The sequence below is a fragment of the Echinops telfairi genome, unplaced genomic scaffold (assembly GCF_000313985.2).
Source record: "Echinops telfairi isolate 266 unplaced genomic scaffold, ASM31398v2 ScPeMD7_3533;HRSCAF=4204_0, whole genome shotgun sequence".
Lineage (NCBI taxonomy): Eukaryota > Metazoa > Chordata > Mammalia > Afrosoricida > Tenrecidae > Echinops > Echinops telfairi.
Window position 1 is genome coordinate 61,202,727 of NW_022107431.1, and position 22,971 is coordinate 61,225,697.

General features: G+C 43.5%; 1 protein-coding gene across 11 annotated transcripts in view; it reads right to left on the reverse strand.

The window, feature by feature from the left end:
• Window positions 1-22,938, reverse strand: part of PTPRK (protein tyrosine phosphatase receptor type K) — a 640,850-nt gene extending 617,912 nt beyond the window's left edge. For 7 of the 11 annotated variants that reach the window (XM_045294289.1, XM_004702060.4, XM_045294293.1 and 4 more), the window contains exon 1: window positions 22,630-22,938. In XM_045294289.1, coding sequence (XP_045150224.1) covers window positions 22,630-22,726 — 97 coding nt within the window. In that variant the 5' untranslated portion in view covers window positions 22,727-22,938. The remainder of the gene's footprint in view (window positions 1-22,629) is intronic. The other 4 variants (XM_004702063.4, XM_004702062.3, XM_004702061.3 and 1 more) reach the window with 1 other exon arrangement.
• Window positions 22,939-22,971: the final 33 nt, after the last annotated feature.

Below are 22,971 nucleotides of genomic sequence, written 5' to 3' on the forward strand. Positions count from 1 at the left end.
GAAGAACCTCCAAGATGTTGTCCTACATCACCCTTCTAAAGTAGAAATGGAGTCACTCCTGGAGGATACCTCTTAACCACACAATAGTCTAGTCTATATCATAAATGATAACCGTGAGGAATGTGCTCCTGAGAACAATCAAATAGATAAGACCTAAGAAACCTGGCAGCATAGTGGTTACACATTGGGCTGCTAACCGCAAAGTCAGCAGTTCAAAAGCCACAAGTGATCCAAAGGAGAAAGCAGAGGTTTTGTATTCCGTGAAGAGTTACAGTTCTGGAAGCCCACAGGGGCAGTTCCCCCCTGTCCTATAGGGTCGCTAAGACTCAGAGTCACCTCGGTGGCATGGAGTTATGGAAAAAGCGATGCTTGCCGAATTACAAAAAGAGAAGGTAGGAAGAGATGGGGAAGAGAGAGAACGGAAATGGGGAACCCTGACTAGAAGTGGGCAAACAGCTGACACATTCTGAGGCTGCAGCTGATGTGTCATGGAACAATTTGAGTATGTATTATGGAATGGAAAACTAATTTGCTGAGTAAACTTTCACCTGAGCACAATTAAATATTTTTTAAAATCACACATTTTATTTTAAAATGTAGATTTTGTAGATGTTAACAATTTAATATACATCAAAAACAGTCCACCCGTGCCATAATGAATAACGGATTAGGATTCAAAACCCGTCACTTTTATTAATAAGTGTGTTCATTTGGTTTGTCTGAGTATCCTAAGTGTTGCTGGTACAAGGATTGTGTAACAATTTTCAAGCTATATTTGCTGGAGACCTACCAGAATTTTGAAGCTATATTTGGGAACCTACCACCTACTGTGCAATAGTCCAGAAAATATAGTGCATAGTAGGGAAAAATGATTCAAAGTCACTCAAATTATTAATCTTTAAGTATTCTTAGCACCTTTTTTTTTAATCGTTTTATTAGGGGCTCATACAACTCTTATCACAATCCACACATACATCAATTGTGTAAAGCACATTTGTACATTCATTGCCCTCAGCGTTCTCAAAACATTTCCTCTCCACTTAAGCCCCGCGCATTAGGTCCTCATTTTTCCTCTCCCTCCCCGCTCCCCCTCCCTCATGAGCCCTTGATAATTTATAAATTATTATTTTGTCATATCTTGCCCTATCCGATATCTCCCTTCACCCACTTTTTTGTTGTCCATCCCCCAGGGAGGAGGTCACATATAGTTCCTTGTAGTCAGTTCCCTCTTTCCAACCCCCTCTCCCTCTACCCTCCCAGTATCACCACTCACACCACTGGTCCTGTAGGGATCATCTGCCCTGGATTCCCTGTATTTCCAGTTCCTATCTGTACCAGTGTACATCCTCTGGTCTAGCCAGAGTTGCTAGGTAGGATTCGTATCATGATAGTGGGAGCGGGGAGGAAACATTTAGGAACTAGAGGAAAGTTGCATTCTTTGTCATTGCTACATCATACCCTGACTGGCTCGTCTCCTCCCCGAGACCCCTCTGCAATGGGATCTCCAGTGGCCCTAATGGGCTATTCTTAGCACCTTTTAAGGAAAGCTGGAATAGTAACACTGACTTCTGAGACCAAGGACACTCGGTCCTCATCCTATGCAGCACAGGCAAAGTAATAAAGCACTAAGTCTGGTTTGGGACTTGTCCTAGGAGGTTAAGCCCTACCTTGGATGTTAAACCAATGCCTTGTGACACAGTATTTTCTATCTATCCGCCTTTACTTTCTCCATGACTAAATCTCTGCCAATAGGTTTCCAGATGAATCAGCCTTACACTAAATTCTGCTATACTGGGAATGTATACCGGAAAGGCCCCATAATAATGTAACCAGAATTCATTCACTGGACCCCTGACACCCACACCCAAGCAGATAATTCATTGCATGGTAGAGTGGACCCAGCTCACAACAGCCCATAACCTCCAACTGGTAAATTTGCAGGAATCTTTTAAGCTAGTCATTAATCACAGAGATTAGTTAGAATCATAAAAAAGTTAGAGTTAAATAAACTGAATTAAAAAGAGAGGTAATGAAAACTCCAAACTCATCGCTTTATAACTACCGTACTTGACTCCATTTTACTATTATCTGGGTTCTTCAGAATATTTCTCTCCATTTTATCTGTAGGATAGAAATAAATTAACACAATGATTCACTGTACGCTACTACACATCTCTTCCCAGCTCTGTTTAGTGATGCCACACTCGTAGTGTGCAATTAGTCATGGTAGGAATATTTACAAGGGAGCTTCAATGAGTTCATGGGCAAATATAATTAAAAGAAAAATGGGATTTTCCCCATGAAACTCTCTTTTTACTATGAAAATGAGCAAATCCTCAAAGTTGAAGAGAGAGAGAGAGTGAGTGTGTGTGTGTGTGTGAGTGTGTGTGTGTGTGTGTGTGTGTGTTGAGAGAAGTAGAATTGATTGGTAAACATTGACCACCATCACTATTAATTCCTCCTTGCTTCCTGTGCATAAATGTGCCCATTCTGGGGGAGTTTGCTGGTTGCTGGACTTTAGAAAAGTCTAACTAATCACACTGGGAGTGATTAATGGCAAACTCTCAAGGTACCACCACTTTGAGTTATGCCTCATTTATTTTGAGATGCCCCAACTAGCTTGTGATGCCCCTGAGTGCAGGGAATTGACTAATGCTATTCACCTTTTTGTCTTCTGTGCCAAGCACACTGCCTGGCATAGAGAAGGCAGGCAATAAATAGTTGGTAAACTCAACTACTACAAAAGAACTGGGATCAGCTTTGGCACATGCCTTTTGTTAAATGAAAGATCAGTAGTGCACCAATCTCTCTAACAAAGATCATAATCAATCATAAGAAAAGCACAGATCAATGTTGCCTGCCCCAACAAGGTACTATCAAGAAGAAAGTGCTAGTAATTGAGGGTGGTATCATCCTGTTTTAACAAGCTTGAGAAGATATCACATTTGGCATGCTGCCATTGAAGTTTAAGTCTATTGCCATCATGTATAGAATAGATATGTCCGTTGGGTTGCAACTCACATAAAAGACAATGTATTATAGCTGTAATCCCCAAGCAACAGTTGGTTATCAACAATAAGTCTTTTCCTGATTCCAAGAAAATCTATTCCAGATTCCAAGACATCATCACCTGAAAAGTTAACTGCTGATATGACATCTTGCCCCTCTCATCTTTCCCTCCCCTTTATCTTATTTAACTATATTTGAAAGCAACATTAGACATATAATAAAATTACATGCTTTTCTTAAATGTGTTGTCAAAGAGGAAGCATGAATGAGTGCAGGGGGTGTATAAGAGCTTCTATCAACTAGTGTGCTGATGCCAGGCAGTGAGCAAACTAGAGAGAGACTGGGAAATGTCTCCAATGGATGCTGACGTGAACAGCATGAACTGTGGGAAACCTAAAGCACTACCCTATGGCGTCCTGTCCCTAAATTGAGGAGTGGAGTAGAGCTGACATTCAGAATACTGGTCGTGTAATGGTTACACGTTGGATGGCAGTTCCAAAGCTCCAGCAGCTCTGCGGTCTTCTGTGTATTCTCCTCCCGTAAGCAGTCTCAAACCCACAGGGGTCGCTATGAGTCAGCATTGACTCCATGGCAGTGAGAAGTTTGTGGGAGGCGATGGAACAAAGTGAGAGCCCTACATTTCTGAGCCTCCTTGTAGATTCGGCCTCCAGTTGAGTTCTTTCTGGCCATTAACCAACCAAATGAAAAGCTTTGACCTCAGGCAGAGTGGGCTTGAAAGTGGATTACTGCCACACCCTTAGCAAGCCCAGGGAGGGGAAGTCCAGCCTTCCGGGACTTATTATCTGTGTGTGCTCCTGATGGAAATTGGGGGACTATGGTTCCACAGTCATGGGTCATTCCCTGATGGCCTTGGTCTCCTGGACCAATCCCATACAGTTTTCTAAGCTACAAGTGCCAATCATAGTCCCTTTCCAGCTTCTGTAACTGTGATGATGAACTGACGTGCCATGAACATGACTTGGTGGCAGGGCCCCTTGATTCCCAGGTCCTCGTTCAGTGGCTGTGTGGCTGCGAGTCCTTGGACACCATTACGGCCTCAGGCTGATGGTCTCCCTCATCTGGATGATCCATTTTTATCTTGTCTTTGTCCTGTTTAAAGCCTTAATAGATGAGTCTCTACATAGATTTAATAAGTGAGTCTCTGTATCGATTATTAAAATTAGAGGGTCTCCTTTTTTCCCTGTAATACAGGCTTCTATTCTGGAGCCTGGGACAGACTATCTAGATCTGCAGTCCCTCTTTTTACATTGTTGCACTCGGTTTCAGGGCATAAAAGAAACCCCAAATCTCAAATATAATTTAAGGAGGAAACTTATTAAATCTTGAACAAGAAAAGACAAGACAAAGACATATCATCTGGAAGAAGCAGACCATAACAGTCTCCAAGGGTTTGCAGCCAGAGACTTACAAAGGATAGAAGCAAAGAAAACTAGCACAAAAGCATCCTTGGCACCAGATCACTACACGAATCACAGGTGGGACTACAGAAATGCAAACAAGACCATAACTGGAACACATACAAAGGGGAATCCAAAAAATAAAAAAAGAACAAGAATTTTCCCCCCCAAAGCTATGTATTTCAATTTTTTTACAAAACAACCTATCACCTTCAAAGTACTCTCCATTACACTAAATACATTTGGCAAATCTGTGATTCTATTCTTGTTTCATTCATTCTATTCTAAACATGTTTCACACTCCTCTGTGTGGGTGGCTGACAGCACCTCCATGGTTTTTTGCTTCACCTCTTCTACATTGACAAATTGCTGTCCTTTCATGTCCTTATTCACTCGTGGAAACAAAAAGAAGTCACACAGAGTGAGGTCAGGTAAGTAAGGTGCATGGAGCAAGAGACACATGCTGGTTTTTGCCCAAAACTGGAGCACTGAGATGGCTGTGTAAGCAGATACATTGTCGTGGTGGAAAAACCAGACCCCATTGGCCACAAATCAGGCCTTTTTTGTCACACACTATTATGCCATATTTTCAGAACCTCTAAATAGAAAGCTTAATTAACAGTCTGACATGGTGGAAGGAACTCCAAATGCACTACGAGTCAACATTTTCATCCGTTTCGGAAGTTGACGGATGTCCAGAACAAGGTTTGTCATCAATCAACATTTCACCTCTTTTGAAATGAGAAAACCACTTGTACACTTGAGTTTTTCCCATTGCGCTGTCCTTGTAAGCTGTGTCCAACATCACAACAGTTACTGCAGCATTTTCCCCCAGCGCAGGAAACAAAATTCCCTAGATTCACACTGTGAAAATTGGCCATCACAAAAAATGAGGTTCAAGCAAAACTGCTTTTATGAAAAATTGACTGTGACCAGAGAGAACCTTCCTAAGGCAACCCCACAGGGTTGCTGGATGCTCACCTATCGGGAAAAATGCATACTGCAAAAGCTTCTCTAATCATTTTTTTTAATATTCCTTTTTATGAACACTGACTGTGGCATTGGGGTATACTAAAAGGCATCCTAGAAAATTTTTCAAATGAAGAAGAGCTTATGAAGATGCTTGCTGCTGCCACAGTCACAAACACTTGTGTTGGGGGAGTGGGGTGGGCAGTGGGGGTAACTCACTATATAAAAAATGGTATTACTAAGGTAAACCGAGCATTAAAAATAGCATTTAGTTCAATGATTCAAAGCTGCGGTGCAAACCAACTCTCATAAAAATTTTCAGAGAGAAATGTAATGCTATCCGAAGAGCAACTATTTTCACATATATAACTAACTAGCGGGGGGACGGGGAGTCTGTTTCCATTTGAAATTAAAAAGTTGGAAGAGGGCAGACCATCTGAAATCTGAGTCCAAAAGATGAACTCCTGGCTGTAGCTTGGTGGTGTTTTCCTCGGCAGGACCGACGGGCTGAATTGCAACTCTGCGGAGCTGCTGACAGCTGTCAGCAGTGTAGGCAGACCCTCATGCTACCTGCCAGAGGTCTACAGACGTCTGCCCAGCGACAGGATCGTAAAGAAGTATCGGGAGTGGGTGTGGATTTGAAACTACCTCATTACTTTGTGAGCAAAGAAAGAGTAAATATTAACAGCTACCTCCTGGGAGAAAGAAAAAAATAAAAACATTACCTACGAATCCCTGGTAAATGAATATTCTAAAAGTCTGTTATGTATTTGCATCGCATTGGTGTCAAATGTAAAAGGCAAGCAATACAGATTGATTTTTCTCACTCTATAACCTTTAGGGAAAAAACAGTCTTTAGGAATTAAGAGGCCTCTCTTATCGTCTATTTTGCAATTATCTCATTTCTAAATCTGAGTGTTATTCCGAGGCAGCACAGGACTCACTGGGAGGGACACTTGCAGTTGATGGCGTGGCGATCTCATGCCTCAGCTTCCAGGTGTTTTATACAGAACTTAGTTCTAAGGCAGAGAGGTTGTAGACGGCGCAGTCTCCCATGGGAGCCCTCGCTTTACTTTAAGTTTTGACATAAGTTCAGGCACTGCCGGCTGAGCGCTTTCTGTCTACTACACCAGCAATGTGAGTATGATTAGACAAATCCTGGGCCAATCTATGGAGATGCAGTTCGCCTTCTGGTACCGAGTGCTCAAAAATACATTAAAAATCCGCAGACAAGATCAGGGAAGGGCAGCTTAGTCCTCCCTGGGTTTGTCCTTAATGATTTTACCTAAAATAAAACCAAACCAAACCCACTGTCATCAACTCGGTGCTGGCTCATAGTGACGCTAGAGGACAGGCTAAAACTGCCTAGTGTGTTTCCCAGAGCTTAACTCTACAGGAGTACAAAGGCCCATCTTTCCATTGCAAACTCTGAGGAGGTTATGAACAGCTAATCTTGCAATTAGAAGCCCAACTTATAACCACTATGCCACCAGGGCTCTCTGTCAGGGCTCCTAGGCCCCTGTTAGCTAATTGAAGCTAAAAGTTGAGGTTTTGCATGTAGCCAGGTGATCAAAGACCCAAAACCGATTTGGTGAACTTTTTTTTTTTTAAGGTCCAAAGTTTTACTGTTTTGAATACATTATCTAGCAGCCCCTCCTGCCCCCTGTAAACTCTTTTAATGCGAGAAGAAATGCATTTTTCAGTGATTTGGGGGGGGTCTTTCAAGACTGATGCTGAATGTTTCAAGAACCTGCATTCTGGGGAGGGGTTGGGGCGGTAGGGGGGAAGGCCCTGCATTCTAATTCTCCCAGTACCACCACTTTTACTAGTTTTCTGTTCTTAATTCTAAGACTGTGATTTCTAAGAATGAGTGTAAATTCATCTCTTATCTATATAAACCTGAATTATATTCACCATAGTGCCCATTGCGGTCTTGTTAATGAGAATATTGAGTTGATTTATCCCAGCCATCCTATTATTCATGGAATACCAATTGGGGGTGTTTCAACAAGCAGAGCCTCTATAGAAGGGCTCACCTGCTCACCTTGGAAGATATTCCTATTTGTGCCCATCCCACAGGAAGGCAATCCAATAGCATGTGGAAATTCTCAAACAATATCATTAATACACAAACTAGTAAAATTTTACTTAAGGTAATTCAAAAAGGGTCGCAGCAGTACAAAGACAGGGAGCTGTCAGAAACTGAAGTCCAAACCAGGAAAAGATGTGTAATGAGGGATAATATATCACTGCTGATGTCAGAGGGATCTGGCTGAAAGCAGAGGCTATCAGAAAAAAAAAATGTTTATTGGACTTTAATTAATTGTGCAAGGCATTTGACTATGTAGATTGTTAAAATTATGGATCACATTACAATAAATGGAATTCCAGAAATCTTTTTTGTGCCCAACCAAAGTGAACATAGACCAAGAGGCAGTCATTCAAGCAGAACCAGGGAATACTGTATTGTTTAAAATCAGGAAAGGCATGCATCAGGGTTGTATTATCCGCCATACTTATACGATCAATAAACTGATCAAATGATCTGAGACGGACTACAGGAAGAAGAGTGGGACACCACGAGAGGGGGAAGGCACGCGAACAGCCTGGAATGGGATCGTGAAGAGGACTTGAGATCTTAAATAATGAATATCAAAGGCTATAGTCTTCAATGCAGAAAAAAAAAAAAAAAACCCAGTAACTGGACCAATAAACAACATCATAATAAATGTAGAAAATGTTGAAATTGAATTTTACTTAGATCCACAAACAATGCTCCTGGAAGCAACCATCGGAAAATCAAATGATGTATTGTAGTTGGCAAAGATACTGCAAAAAGACCCTTTAAATTCTTAAAAAGGAAAAGGGCCACTTTGAGGACAAGGATGTGACCCAGAATTCATATGCTTCATATGTGTGTGAAAGCTGAACAATGAATCTGGAAGCCGCCGGAGGAAGGATTGGTGCATTTGAATTACTGTGCTGGCAGACTATGGAATGTACACTATGGACTGCCAGAAAACGGAACAAATCTATCCTGGAAGAAGTACAACCAAGATGCTCCTTAAAAGCAGGGATGGTGAGGCTTAGCTGCGTGTATTCTGGACATGTTAACAGAAGGGACTGGCCTCTGGGAGTAGACGGCGTGCTTGGTAAAGTAAGCAATGCAGGGGGGGCGGGGAAGACCCTCAATGCTATCAATGTTCACAGTGGGTGCCACAAACGGACTCAAACATAGCAGCAATTGTGAGGAGGGGTCAGACCAGGCAGTGTTTCATTCTGTTGCACAAAGGGGCCCTATGTGTCAGAACAAACTCAATAGCATCTATCAACATTATCTGTTCCCTCCTGGATTTATTTTTAAATAAAAGATAATAGATGAGGCATTTTAAAGGATAACAGCATGGAGTTGAATATTCTACAAACATCAGTTAGCTTAATCCAGTAGTGGTGATAATAGTAATAAAAGCTAAGATGAAATATTTTTATTCACGTGACAGCCACTCTTTTAAACACTTTTACTCAATATTCCTCCCAACAAATATCCAGGATGACTACTTTTATCATCCCATCTTACTGATGTGGAAAATAATTCAGTCACATAGCAAGAAACCAGTATTCACCTTCAACCTAATACCAAAGACTGTGCTCCTAGGCATATTACACTACACATTCCATGTGTGGAAACCAGCAGTCTGTTGTAAAATGGGCACAAAATTTTAGTGACTTAACTAAAATGAAATAATTTTCCAAGTAATTTCCAAATGTAGATGAGGTTTATTTAATTTGGCAATTTTTATTTTACATAGAGAAAGCTTGCTTGCTTGCTTGCTCATAGAAAGCTCACTAGTATTTCTCTCAATTCACACACAACTACTTATATGAGCTTCCTGTAATACCTACAGACATTCTGAATCTCCATTTCCAGGTAGGGCAACTGGTATACTTAAATGTGAATGAGAAGTCCTCTTGAAAATGAATGACTAACAGTCCAGATATTGAACTCCGAACTGCAGGTGTAGGACCAGTTTAAAACAATCAGGACCTATTCTGATTCCCTGTTGACCTGACTTCCTTCCCTTCTGGGTTCCCACCACCCAGGGACACCAGGCTCCAGGGAGCCGCAGCTTAGTGGGGAAGGATGATCACAGTCCGGGGCAACAGAAGGAGTTGATAAGCAGCTGTCATTGCGAGTGGTCTTCAATCCAACTGTTATCTTATCCTTCTTTATCCTCACGGATCATTGGTGTGTTTGCTCCAATGTTGTGGCTATTGTGTCCATCCACTGTGTGGACTGAGGAATATCAATCCTGATGCCAGGCAGATCCTGCCCCAAAACAAAGAATACCAGAAAGATGTTTACCTGTGTCGTATAGACTTTGCAAAGGCATCTAAATGTGTAGATCACAACAAATTATGGATAACACTAAGAAGAATGAGAAATCCAGAAAACAATTATGTTCATGCAGAATCTGTACATGGATCCAAAAATTGTCAGTTAAACATAACAAGGTTCAAAATTGGGAAAGGTGCTGGACAGATTTGTATCCTTTCACCTGATTTATTAAATCTGTATGCTCAACAAATAATCAGAGAAGCCAAAGTACATGAACAAGAAATGCAGTATAAGGGTTAGAGGAAGACTCATTCACAACCTGCACTCTGCCAAACGGTGCTTGGCAAAAGGAAGACAACCTGAAGCACTTATGGAAGCAGCTGTAGGTCACAGCAAACGTGAATCTGCAGCCAACAGCCAACACCTCCACGTAAAGCACGGAATGCAGTTTGTCAGCCCACATTTCCATACACTGCAGTCAATGGAATAGTCCCTCTTCTTCCTGGTGCAGCAAAGAGACCACGAGCCTCCAGCAAACAAAGGGCCTCTCTCCGCCTCCCAGATTCTGTTTACACTTCAGATTACTCAACGTTGGGGGAATTCCACTAGCTGGAGTTTTACTATCACTGTGGTAATTTTTACCTAATTTTTTTAAGGGGGCAGGGGCTAGGGTAGTCTTCAGCATTTTGTGTGTAGACTCAAGGTTCCAGAATGTCTGCTGAAGTGCTGACAGTATTCCAGGCAAGTTCTATAAAGTGAATCAACAAACCTGAGGTGGGCTGTTTTCAGCCTTGGCCACACACAGGGGTATGGACAGTAAAACTCAACCCCAGGATTCACTTGTGAATCATTAGTAAATGGAGCAGCGAAAAAATTAAGAGAAAAAAAAATTATAACTAGTGGCAATCCGACACGGGATTGCCCAGGCCACAAATCTTTATGGGAGCAGACAGACTCGTTTTTTTCTCTGGCTGAGCGGATGGTGGGTTTGAACTGCTTACCTTGCAGCTTGCAGTCCAATCAATGTGTATCCAACAGCATCACCAAGGCATTCTGCAAGGATTACCACTTCTTACAAGTCACATATTCTTCTCCAAAGTAGGAGCCATACCTGACTACCTCACTAGCATCCCAAAGACAGCATAGTAGAGTAGATCACAATGATATAAGGAGCAGAAGAATAAGCAAAGGGATTCAGAGCTGACTTGAGTATGCTTTTAATGACTAGTCAGGCCAGCTCCATTGGCAAGAGCTTTATTGATCATTTTGTTATATACAGCACAAAGGATATTGATGGTAACTACCACCCAGCTGGACCCTGACCCCAGAACCACACTGGCTTTCTAATACTACTTTCCCAAGCATGTCTTTGAGAAGCAAAACTAATATATTTGCATTTTCACTCTTGCATTTATACTTTTTGTTTACATTCCTAACAAAAATCCACTTTTTAAAAAAAAGCTATTTTATGATAAACAATTGTAAAGCACATGCAGGTAGATATTCCTTTTGATTATGAAAGCGCCTGACTGAGTGGCTAGAGCAACTATGAACATGATTCTTCATTGTGATGGCCCCATTTTAAAGATAGGAGATTGAAAAATCACACAGAAAAGCAGTGTCCCCAAATCTCAGAGCCAGCAAATGGCATAGTATGACTGAAACACAGATCCTCCAGTGACAAGTCCACTGGTCTCTAAATCTTCAATGTCACATAAATACCCGAGGAAGCTCGGCTCTCTTTGTGAGGCAGGTCACAGCCACCCTCTTCACCTTATCTATTTGTATTCCCCAAGGCCCTGAAAGGTGGACTTGGGTAAAGAGTCAAAACTCGCTCAGCCAGATTGTTTGGCAAATTCTTACAAATGTCATTATTCATATGTCCCAGTCACCACACTGATAAAGAAATAAAACCATGAAGGGAAAAAGTATTCTCAAAGCAGGCAACATAATTCACTACGATTTTTCGAGATAATAAACAAAGGTGTGTGAAAACATGCTTCCCCTGACAGAACTGGAGTGGAAGTCAATCAGACCCTCACCCACAACTGTGCTCCCCGCCCCCCTGGATGCCAGCTCATGGCTTTGCCAGAGGAGAGCCATTATTGAGCGCAGACACACTTAGGACTGTCCTAGAATCTAAGATGACATGGCCCCTGCTCCTCAGTCCCCCAGCAGTTACTCACTCACCAGCTTACGTCTAACACAGGTCCCATAGCTCTCTCATTCTGAGAGGAGGAGGCTGGAAACAGCAGCCACTGGGCTCCACAGTATTCATACCCCACGGAGTTCTTGGAACAGCTCCGCTGAAAAGCCCATGTGGCTAAGGCTTTGACGAACAGGTTTTCTGGATGTTACCACCAAGCCAAGGTCCGAAGTAGGAGACGCCTGACCCAGCTTTCTTTCCACACCACCTTCTTTCTTCTCCCTCACAAGGGCATAAACCCACACACACAAAGGTGTTCACCAATTTTTCTTTGCTTTTATTGTTCATGCCTCATTGTAACGCAATCTCAAGCAACCACTCTGTCATCTTTCCAAAATTCACACTCTGCCCACTATATTCTCACAAATGGTACTTTGAGATCCATAGTCTCCCGTCTTCCACCAATTCCTGTGACCCGAGTGATGATCGAGGACTGAGTCCAGACACATGGACTCAGCACACTTCCTTCCCCTTGACCAAAGCCTGGACGGGATTGCACGGACTGGATTGACACAAATCAGCACACTTACTTCCCCTTGACCAAAACCTGGACGGGATTGCACGGACTGGATTGACAACTTCCTGAACCCACTCAGAGTGGACCCTGGGTTCTTTTCAGTCACAAGTAGAAAATCAATGTACATTTTCCTGATGTACTTAAGCCTGTGAACTGCCACAGCCTTTCTATGGAGTGGAAGTTTCTATGAAACTGGCCTTTCTATGGAGTGGAAGAAGGAAGTTGCTGGAAGACCAAGCGCGAAGATGACCAAGCTCAGATAACCCAATGGCATTATGTGAACTGCTAAATCAAGTTCCTCCTGAACTGTCAGTAGAGATAATAAATCTTCTGTTGTTGCAATCAGTCTGGATTGCATTTCTGCCTATAGGACACACACACACACACACACATCTGAAAATAAATTTTAATTGTTACACATGTGTACACATTCCATAGTGGATCTTGACTCAACTAGTTCCTCATACTGTGTAAAATGGAGATTATGCTAATCTTAATGTTGCTCGAAGGATTTTAAATCATGTAAATCACTAAGCATAGAGCCTGGCGGGTCTTAGGCAATCAGTAAATGGCAGATGAATATTCCATGGACTGCTCAAGAATGAACACATCTGTCCTAGAAAAAGTACAGCCAGCATGCTCCTTACAATTGAGAATGTTTAGATTTGGTCCCACTTTCTTTGGACATGTTAGCAATGGGACCAGTCTCTGGAGGAGGACGTGATGTATGGCAAACAGAGGGTCAGACACAAAGACGAAGACTCCCCACGAGATGGCCTGGCACCATGGCTGCCACAATGGGTTCCCACATAACAATCTTTGTGAGGACCGTATAGGGACAGGTTGAGCTTCTTTCTCTCACATGTACGGTCACTCTGAACTCGAATCAACTCAATGGCACCTAACAGCAACCTGTTTTTTGCAATTGCTGTCAGAAAATCTCTCCTCTCTGACCAACATGTGAAGGAAGAAATCGACTATTGCTACAAAAATAAAAGTGAAACTAGTCCAAAGGGCAAGCCTTAAGTTTGGAATAAAATTAGGAAAAATAAGGAACCGGGGCCTTCAGACGCTCCATTTCTTCCGCAGGCATGACAGTACCTTTCAAAGTTTCTCCTTCCCTGAGCTCCTCCAGCACTTGTCTGTCTCCAACGAAGGCATCGGTGCTTCCAGGAGTATGCATGGAAACACCCTGACTTGTATTCATCAATAAAACAACGAGATTTTTTGTATTTCAGACAATACAGATTAAAGCAGACCTTCATTTACCATTTCACAAATAGATTCACCTGTTCCCCATATAATAAGATAGCCAGTTGTTATGGGTTAACATTAATTTGTGCCCCCCCTCTTGTTTTTCATTAGCCTCTGCATTAAACATGTTATTGTTCCTGGATTTTCTGAATCACTAGTGAATGGCAGAAACAAACACGGCAGTTGTGATTTAATCAGAGACTTCCCTGTTGCAACAGCCAGCACAAGTAGGCACATTTAGAATAGAAAATGGATAACAAAAAAACACTTACAGCCTCATTAATAAGAAGGCAATTAGGTCTACTGGGAAAATTCATTTCCTAAAAGAATGCTAAGGCTAGCCATAAAATGCAAGTAAAATTGTGTTTTGACATGAGTAGTGTACACTGTCTATTACATCATAATTTTTCTCTTAAGAAAACTGACAAGAATCGCTGTTCTTATATATGAGTACAAAAGATAGTAAAAAGAACGCCTGTGATATTTAATGAATTCTACTGACTAACTCCCATTCATTAAATTTGACTGTCCTATAAATGAGCTCCTTATTACATCGATCCTTAGATTACACTTAGAAGAAAGAGAATTATAAAGCAAGAGACTGTTACTAGTAATGTCAGAGGGAGTACTACTTAATCCCTGTAACCACAGAAGACTGCGGTAAATGGAAATGATTTGTATATCTCATGCTTGGATCCTTACATAGTAAGTTCTCCTTCAAAGCCCTTATACACAGTCACTAATAGTCAACTTATTTGCTCTCAATTTTATCCCCATTGTCAAAATATTTCCAGAAAACTATCCGAGTTTCTTTTTAAAAATTGTACATTTTTATGTGGATGTACCTGAACTGTTAAATTATAATCAAGTAAATATTGACCCTAAGTTTCATTCCAGGGAAAAGTATTGCCTGTTTCAATTGATCCTTTCACAACACGTCTATGATTCTGTAGTGAAGTGCATGAAAATGGGCTTTTTTTTTTTTCCAGTGGAGCTCTTCTTGTTCTAGGACATTATTTTTCAAAATTAAATGCTCAAGCATACCACCTGGTAAATTTTAAAAATACATATCTGATTTAGGGGGACCAAATAGGCTGCATTTCCAACATGTTCCCACGTGGGGCTGATGCTGCTGGTCTGTGGATCCCAAATGAAGCAGCACCATCCTTGAGGTGTGCAACTGGAGAATCCAATGCTTCTTAAGCAAGCCAGTCGCCACCGCCCAGGTGAGCAGAGCAAACCCCAGAGAGGTTTCCTCTCTAGAATTTGCTGAATGACCAAAGACGAATCCCATCAAGGAGCTGGGGTCAGTCTGCCACTTGAGCAGCTGTTAGGCCACCCCACCACCCAACAAGGATGAAGGGAATTTCTGTAGCGAGTCAGCTGCTGCGTTGGGCAGGGTTTGGGAAGCCAGCCTATGAGCAGCTGGTAAGCTCGGGCTGCATTGGGAAGGGTCTATAAAAATAGATCCCAATTTTGAGGAAGATTTTCTTTTTCTGCTGAAATGAAGTATAGTACTGCATAATATAGTACAGCCCTCAGTCCCTCACTGCCATTGAGTGGATTCCAATTGATACTGCCCCTGTGAGTTTTCAAGACAGTAACTCTTCATGAGAATGGAAAGCACTGTCTTTCACCCGCAGAAGACTTGGTGGTTTCGAACTGCTGACCTTGAAGTTAGAAGTCCAACGCGTAAGGACTATGCAGACAGGGCTCCTAAGATAATACACACTTTCAGTTATTTTCTCATGAAAATACAGTAGAGCAGTAATGCTAACCACAAGGCCGACAGACAGTTCAAACCCATCAGTCTCTCCTCAGTTGAAAGTTGAGACAGACTATCTGCTCCCATAAGGATTTGTAGTCTCAGAAACCCTACAGAAAGGCTGCCTGTAGCTCAGGATTGATGCAGTGGTCGTCGTGAGCATTTGGTCTAGAGTACATTCGTGCATAATACAATATAGTCTATAACTCATATATTACCCACTTTTGGCTTTTCCATCTATGAAATTGAGAAAATGATAATTGTGTATTTTCAATATTCCTTACGAGAACCCATTCTATGTATGGGAGCCCATCTGTGGACGCCCTTAGCTCCTTGCCAAGTCGATCCATTGCACTAAGAAGTCTTATCAAGGTCAGTACATGCGGCACCATTCAGCTTTGATTCAAGCAGAGACTGTTTTCTCTGGCCTGACTTCTAACTCAGCTCCTATTACGTGAGCTGGGCTAAAAGGGCTCCTGTTGGCAAACTGCGCCAGCATTGCTCAATCCCTCTCTCTTCTCTACCAACCGAGTCTACAATCACATACAGTGGAACATGGAGTATTCCATTTAGGACTACTTAATTGGCTACTAAAACAATTGTAAGTGACAGAGTAAGTCGCTTGTAATTTTTATGGATGATCAGCACACAGGGGAGAACGCCAGAAATTCAACTCAGAGTGAAGTGAAGTGCTGGCAAAGTGCCACCGCAGGATGACTGTGGTCTTTGCAGCCCAGGCCAATGTTTTCCCAGGATGTCAATCATCGGAACAACCTCAGAACACCAAGCCCAGGGTTGTGTGTGCATTTAATTATGTAAATTGAGTATTTATTGCTAAAATATTAACTGTCAATTAAAACAATTCCCTCAGTTCGGTCAAGAATACTAAAATAAACATAGTTTACTAATCCCGTGAAGAACCTGTTGTGGGGTTCTTCACGGGCTTAGTCAACTATGTAAACCTATGTTTCATTAAGAAAATATTTCACAAAACACATTTCCACTGTGCATCTTAAGTTTGAAAAACATTGATCTTCAGAGTTCGCACTGAAGTCTGCCATTCAATCACAAAAATCATTTTCAAAACTCTGCCAAAGTACAGAGATATATGTAAGGTTCATGTCCTATCTTGGGTAGTATTCTACTCAAAAGTTCTATCCCCGTTTATGGAAAGCAATTACAAGCCTGTCTCTCCATTGGACGTATCCATTGGCTTCAAAAAGTTAGTGGGGGAATAGAATTAAGAAATAATGGAATTTTTCCACTAATTTGGGAAGTAGCCTCATCTAAGCACATAAACAATCTGCGGCGTAAAAATACTATTTTATGAATATAAGCATCAGGCTTTTTGGCTTTAAGTGAAACAAAAATTAGCACGATTGATCTATTCTCAAATTATTTTGTTATCAAATGTCACTCTAAGAAATATCATGAACTGATAGAGCACCGGTATTCAGGAACTGTGACAAGCAGCATGAGTTTTGATGGGGAAAAAACAAGTCATGTTCAAAAGAAATTACAACCTTTTGAGGCAAAGTGATGCATATTTAATAAAAGAATACAGACCAGATACATATAATCAAAGGGTATAGTCTGAAAGGAATTTTTACATCCACGGGGAGTGGGGTGGGGGTGGAAATAAATGCATTTGGATAAAAGCAAAGTCTGATCCAATAAACAAGTCAAGAAGATTATGTTTCCCTTCTTCAGAAAATTCAGTAAAAGATCACACACACACACACACACACACACACACACACACACTTACTCACTCTCACACACATCATGAACCTAGCATCCTTTCCTTTGTTTTGTCTTCAAGAACAACCTGTAAACTCCCTTGATGTTTTGGGCTCTCAGTCTTCCAGCATGTCTCTTCCTGCCCTCCCTGAAGGGCAAGTAGGGGAAATGGGGCAAGCCCAGGGCAGATGAAGAACGCATTTTCCAGGCCTCAGGCAGCAGGTCGGTCCATATTTAATATGCTTTACAATGAATGTTTCAAAGCCCCTCCAGCAGGCACAATACACGGGACCCCAAAAGTCATTCTCAGACAATAGTGCAGTTTATCTGTATAAGGTTAGAGTGCATGACTTAACTCTTCTTTGAAGAAACACAAAACAAGGACCTGTGACAAACTGCTATTTGTAGAAACGCAAGCTTTGGTGGGAGGATTCACATGAGCACCGGGTAGTGGGTGAGTCGGATTTCCAGTTTTGAAGAACATGTCCAGCAACAATAGCTATCTGGCAAAAACAAAAAGGTTGTGATTCGGAGGCTTTCCACGCGCGAGGCTTTGCTGTTGTTAGAGGGGAGTGTGTTAGGGAGGCGGCGTGGGATGGGGCGGGATGGCAAAGGAGTTGATTTATTTTTCAAATTCGCATTTATGAACACGAAGAGGAGAGCTGTCAGCAGCACACATGGCAGTGTCCAACTAGCAGCCAGACCTGCCTCTGCCCGCCTGGCTGGGACAGACACTGAATGACATCTTGCAACCCAGCCACAGAATCAGATAACGGATACTAGAGAGAAGAAAACAGAATGAAAGCAAAAGAAAAAAACAAACAGCCCTGAAAAATGTCCAGTCAGGCATCATCACTGGATAGGAATTGGGGATTTTAATGAATAGATGAACTGTGAGATACTTGGCCAATCAAAACTAGAAAATGTAAAGGCAAGCCATAAAATATGCAGCCCCTCGTGCATCTCCCTTTGACAAAAACAAGCAACAACACAACCAAAACAAACCAAAAACCCCACTGCTACAGTCCCTTCTGACTCTGAGCAACTCCATGGAGTCTAGTGATAACCACCCGAAAGAGGTGCCAAGGCTGTCTCTCTTTACATAAGCAGACTGCCACATCTTTACTTAAGGGGGCCACCAAGGTCGTTAGTAGTTGAGCACTTTCACCATGGCTCATGTATGTTATCTGCCTCTCAAAAAAAAGAAGCCAAACTGGATGTCATCAAGTTGATTCGGACGCTTAACAACCCTATAGAAGAGAGTCCTTGTAAGTTTCCCAGAAGGTAACTCGGAAGGAGAGAGCCTCATCTTTTCTTCACAAGATATCATCCTCCAAAAACCAAACTCACTGGCGCTGAGTCAATTCCAACTCAGAGCAGCCCGATAGGACAAAGTAGAGATGCCCCTGAGGGGTTCCAAGAGTGTAACTCTTTACGGGAGTAGAAAGTGTCATCTTTCTACTGGTAATAAATGTAAGAGAAATCAATTTAGCATACAGTGACAGCTAGAGCTCATGCGCTCAGCAATGGCACTGCTTAGATGAGTTGCAAGGGCCGAAAAGACACAGCAGAGTGCTTATTCTCGGGCTGGCAAGCCAGGAACTACATCCAAAATATATCCAGGCTCTTGAGCTGCATTTTGAGGCCCACATCCTACTAGAGAGACAACAGTCCCTCTCTAGGTCAGTGATAAGACTGCAACGAAAAAGCTGCATGCTATTTTCTACACCGAGATGGGGAAGCTGAACAACCAGCAGTTCAACAGCTTCAGAAATCGACTAAAAATACTATTTATTCTACAAATAGAAACTCAGACATGTTAACACGCTCCTTCAGTTATACCTCAAGTAACAATTTATATAAAGTAAGTCATTAAAAAAATAAACAGGATAATGTCTATCAGTGGGTTGACAAATTATGGTCTGGCCAATGTGGGATGCCTCTCTTTCAGAATGATTAAAATGAGTTAACAGAACACTATACAGCAAAACAAAAATCCTGCAAGATCTGTAGGCACCAGGGAGAGAGTGTGAACACAGTAAGGGAGCAAACTGAAGCTAAAGCAGCTCCAACCACTGTCGTGTGTGAGGATTACTTTACAGAAAGCTGCACAATGCTTCCAAATGTACAGTACCCACTCACACGGACGATTACAATGGGTCCTTGTAACACCATGCGGAAATGTCACAATAGGCATTGTCACTCCCATTTTACAGAGGAGAAGACTGAGCTTCCAAGTCACATAATCTATGACTCGTTCCATCAGTATACTCTGATGCCAGAAAACATTCTTATACTCGGAGGCTAAGCCCAGCTGTGCTAAATACCAAGAGAGGTGAGATAGGCAGTCCACAAAATAAACTTCAGCCTACCTTCGTGCGTCCCTAGATATGAGGAGTCATTATAAGTGAGATGTTAAACTGCAAGAATATAAAATTAAATAAGAGGTTTATGGGAGTTCTGGTTTTCTAGAAGTTCACCTTGCATCACTGTTATTTATACTTTAACACAAAAGCTAAAGGGGAAGAAAACACAATGATGAAAACAAACAACTTTAAATTTTTGGTTTGAAACAGCACAACCCAGATGTACAAAAGAGCTTCGAAAAGTTCTTGGGAAGATGCCATTATGTCCAATAGAATGAACAGATATTGGCATTTTCCCATGAACGTTTTGAAGCCCCCTGGTATGTGGCATGTTTCGAAGATCCAATCATTTTGTCTTGCAAAATGTGTTTGTGAATCCTACTGCTTAGGAACCCTGTGATCTCAGAAAGTGGTGACCTGGTCTCACAAGGGGTGCATGGTAAAGCAGAAGGCCAACGCACAAAAGGAAGCCTCTCAAGGAGATGGATTGCCACAGGGGCTGCAACAATGTGCTCAAACATAACGATTGTGAGGGTGGGGCAGAACCAGGCGCTGTATCCTACAATTATACACAGGGTTGCCACGTGAAGGCGCTGGCTTGGCAGCACCTAACAACAACACAACAACAACAGATGTGATTCAACAGACACACTTAACAGGCTATTTTAAAATTCTGTACATGAACTTATTTTAAGCTTTCGAGGTATTTTCTATTTCAAATCCCCCACAGAAATAAAGAGTTCCTTGTTCAATGCAGAGTAAAAGAAAAGCAGCGAGAAAGAATGCACTTCCAATCTTTGAGTCAATGTCTGCACAAATCTGACGAGCAGAGGTGTTGGGGACAGTAGAACACTGAATGATATAATACAGGCTGGAAGAAAAGTGTTTGCAAAGACAAACTTCCAATTACTAGAGAAAGGTAGACCCACAGTCTGACTTTAAACACTGAGGGCACAATGCATTTGTTTCGGGGCTTTGTTGTAAATCCTCAGTGGCAAAATCTGACTGCAGTCCTGGGACAACTGCATTTAGTAGGGCTGCGCATATTTAAAATGTGCATTAAATGTGACATCTAGTCAAATGTTGTGCTTCTATCACTAAAGACAAGCCAGGCAGATTTACTTACAGTTCTTGGAGCCCTATGTCTAAGAATAAAATTCATTTCCTCAACTGAGATAATTGAACTCCAAGGATCACACAAACTCTTCTGCAGGAAGAAATGTAGAGGAAATGTGGTATTCCCTTGTTCAGTGGAGAGTAAACAACCTTTGGGAAAAAAAGTTTCTACACTGCCAAAAACATCTCCATCAGCTGCTGAAACATTAATAGTCGCAACTCTTGAATACATGTAAGTTTAATCATGCAACCAGTTGAGTTCAAACTTTCAATTACAAACTACATGCCTTTCCAAGGTCGGCTCTCGGCACAGTGACAGACATTGTGCAGAAATCAATACTCTCTCCAACTTGCCTGCCTATAAGGACTTAACATCAAGCACGGTTCCAATACCAACGGGCATTCTATGTCCGAGATGCGTGCAGTCATGCTTGGTCCGGAGAGCATGAAATCAAACCGCCAGAGCATACAGGAGCTGCCCTCTCCATAGAGCGCCTCCATAAGGACCAGGGCAAGGCTTTGCCTCCACGCGGTGTATGTTTCATAATCCGAGTGCACAACACTAGCTGCTACCTAAGGCTGTTGCCTAACTCCTTTGATAGTTCTAAATTAGCTAGAGAGAACAGAAGGGAAATAAACCATTACTCCCGAAAACAACAGTGTGAGTTCATTTGCTGAGAACCAAGCAGCCACAACAAGAAAAGCCACTGACAAGTACAAAGTAAGTTCGCGCTCCGTGGCCTCAGCTAGGAGCGCGGAAGTCGCTTTCCCATCAAATCCACCAACCCCTTCGACCACTTCGGGTCTCCCTCCTCTGCACCGAGACCCCCGCCCGGCAGATTCGCTCGCTGGCCAATCGCAGCTGGGTGGACGGGCCAGAAAAGTTGAGAGGAAGGGGCAGAAGCAGACAAGTGCCGGGAGCCTGCACCCCAGCGTGCACCTGGTGCAACTTCAGAGCCCCCAGAGGAGAGAAAGAAGGAAGCAGGCGCCTTCGGGAAGGCTAACAAAACTGAAAGGCGGCAGAGGAGGGAGCAGCGGGCCGGAGTTCCCCCACGGCTCCGCGAGGCTTTACTTAAAATCCAAGGGGCTAAAGTTCGAGGCCGCATCACGTCATTTTTGTGGGGGGTAGGGGGGGTTTCTCCTGGGGGAGCAATCGCTTGCAACCGCCATCAGCCGGCTGGCTCCAGGAGTACTTGGGACACCTTCGCGGTCGCTTTGCCCAAAGGAACCGGCTCTCACTGAGGATCCGGATTCCCCGAGCCGGCGACCAGAGCTCGCTGCCGGGACGGCTCCTTCGAATCCAATTTCCAAACATCGTACAGGCTCCGCCAGCACAATCGGGACACGCTCCAAGCAAAGCCCCAAGTCACAGGACAAGTCGAGTAACAACCCAACGCTGGAGGTGGAGGGCGGTGGGGGAGGGACAGGGAAGTCGTGGGACAATAATCGAGGGAGGACTGTTCTCGGGACAAAAAGCACCTGGCAGAGCGCGCCGACCGAGGTCAATCCCTTCGAATCTCCACACTGCTGACAATGGCTTCCCGGGGAATTTTTTCTTTCTTTCTTTTTTAACACTAGTAGCCATAAGCCCGAACCAGGAGCAACAAAGTGGCTGCCCCCAGAGTCGTAACTACTTTTCCTCTTCTCCTCCCTAAGCCAGGGCCATGCTGCGCTGGGCGCCAGGTCTCTCCCCACACTGTCGCCCCGCGCCCCGAGCGAGCCGCACGCCCGGGAACAATGGGGCGCCGAGAGCAAAGTTACCTGTCCCCCCGGGGCGGGCGGTGGCCCGCGTCCCACCTGACACAAACTCGGGACCTCTCGCTATCCAGGACATCCGAGACCCACGAAAGCCCCCCTGCAAACAATCGCCCCCTGGCTCTGGCGAGCGCCGGACCTCCGTCGGGGCCCCGGACGCCCTCCCGCCGGCACTCACCTGCGGAGAACTGGCCGTGGACAGACCCCAGGAGCGGCCACGGGCAGAGGAGCCACAGCGCCGCAAAAGCAGGCAGCGCCGCCGCCGCCGGATCCATGCCGAGTTTGGGAGAAGTTTCAAGCAGCTTTGCAAAGAGCTGCCGGCGGGATCGCGGCGAAATCCACGGCAGAGGGGCGGCCGGACCCGCGGGCCAGGGGCTTGGAGTCCGCAGCCCCCCGGCGACACTTTCCTCTTCTCGGCCGGCGCCGGACTACCTCTGGGGCGCAAGCGTCGCCCGCACGGGCGGCCGGCCACGGCGGCAGCTCTCCATGCGCGGCGGAGGCTGCTCCTGGTAGCCCAGAG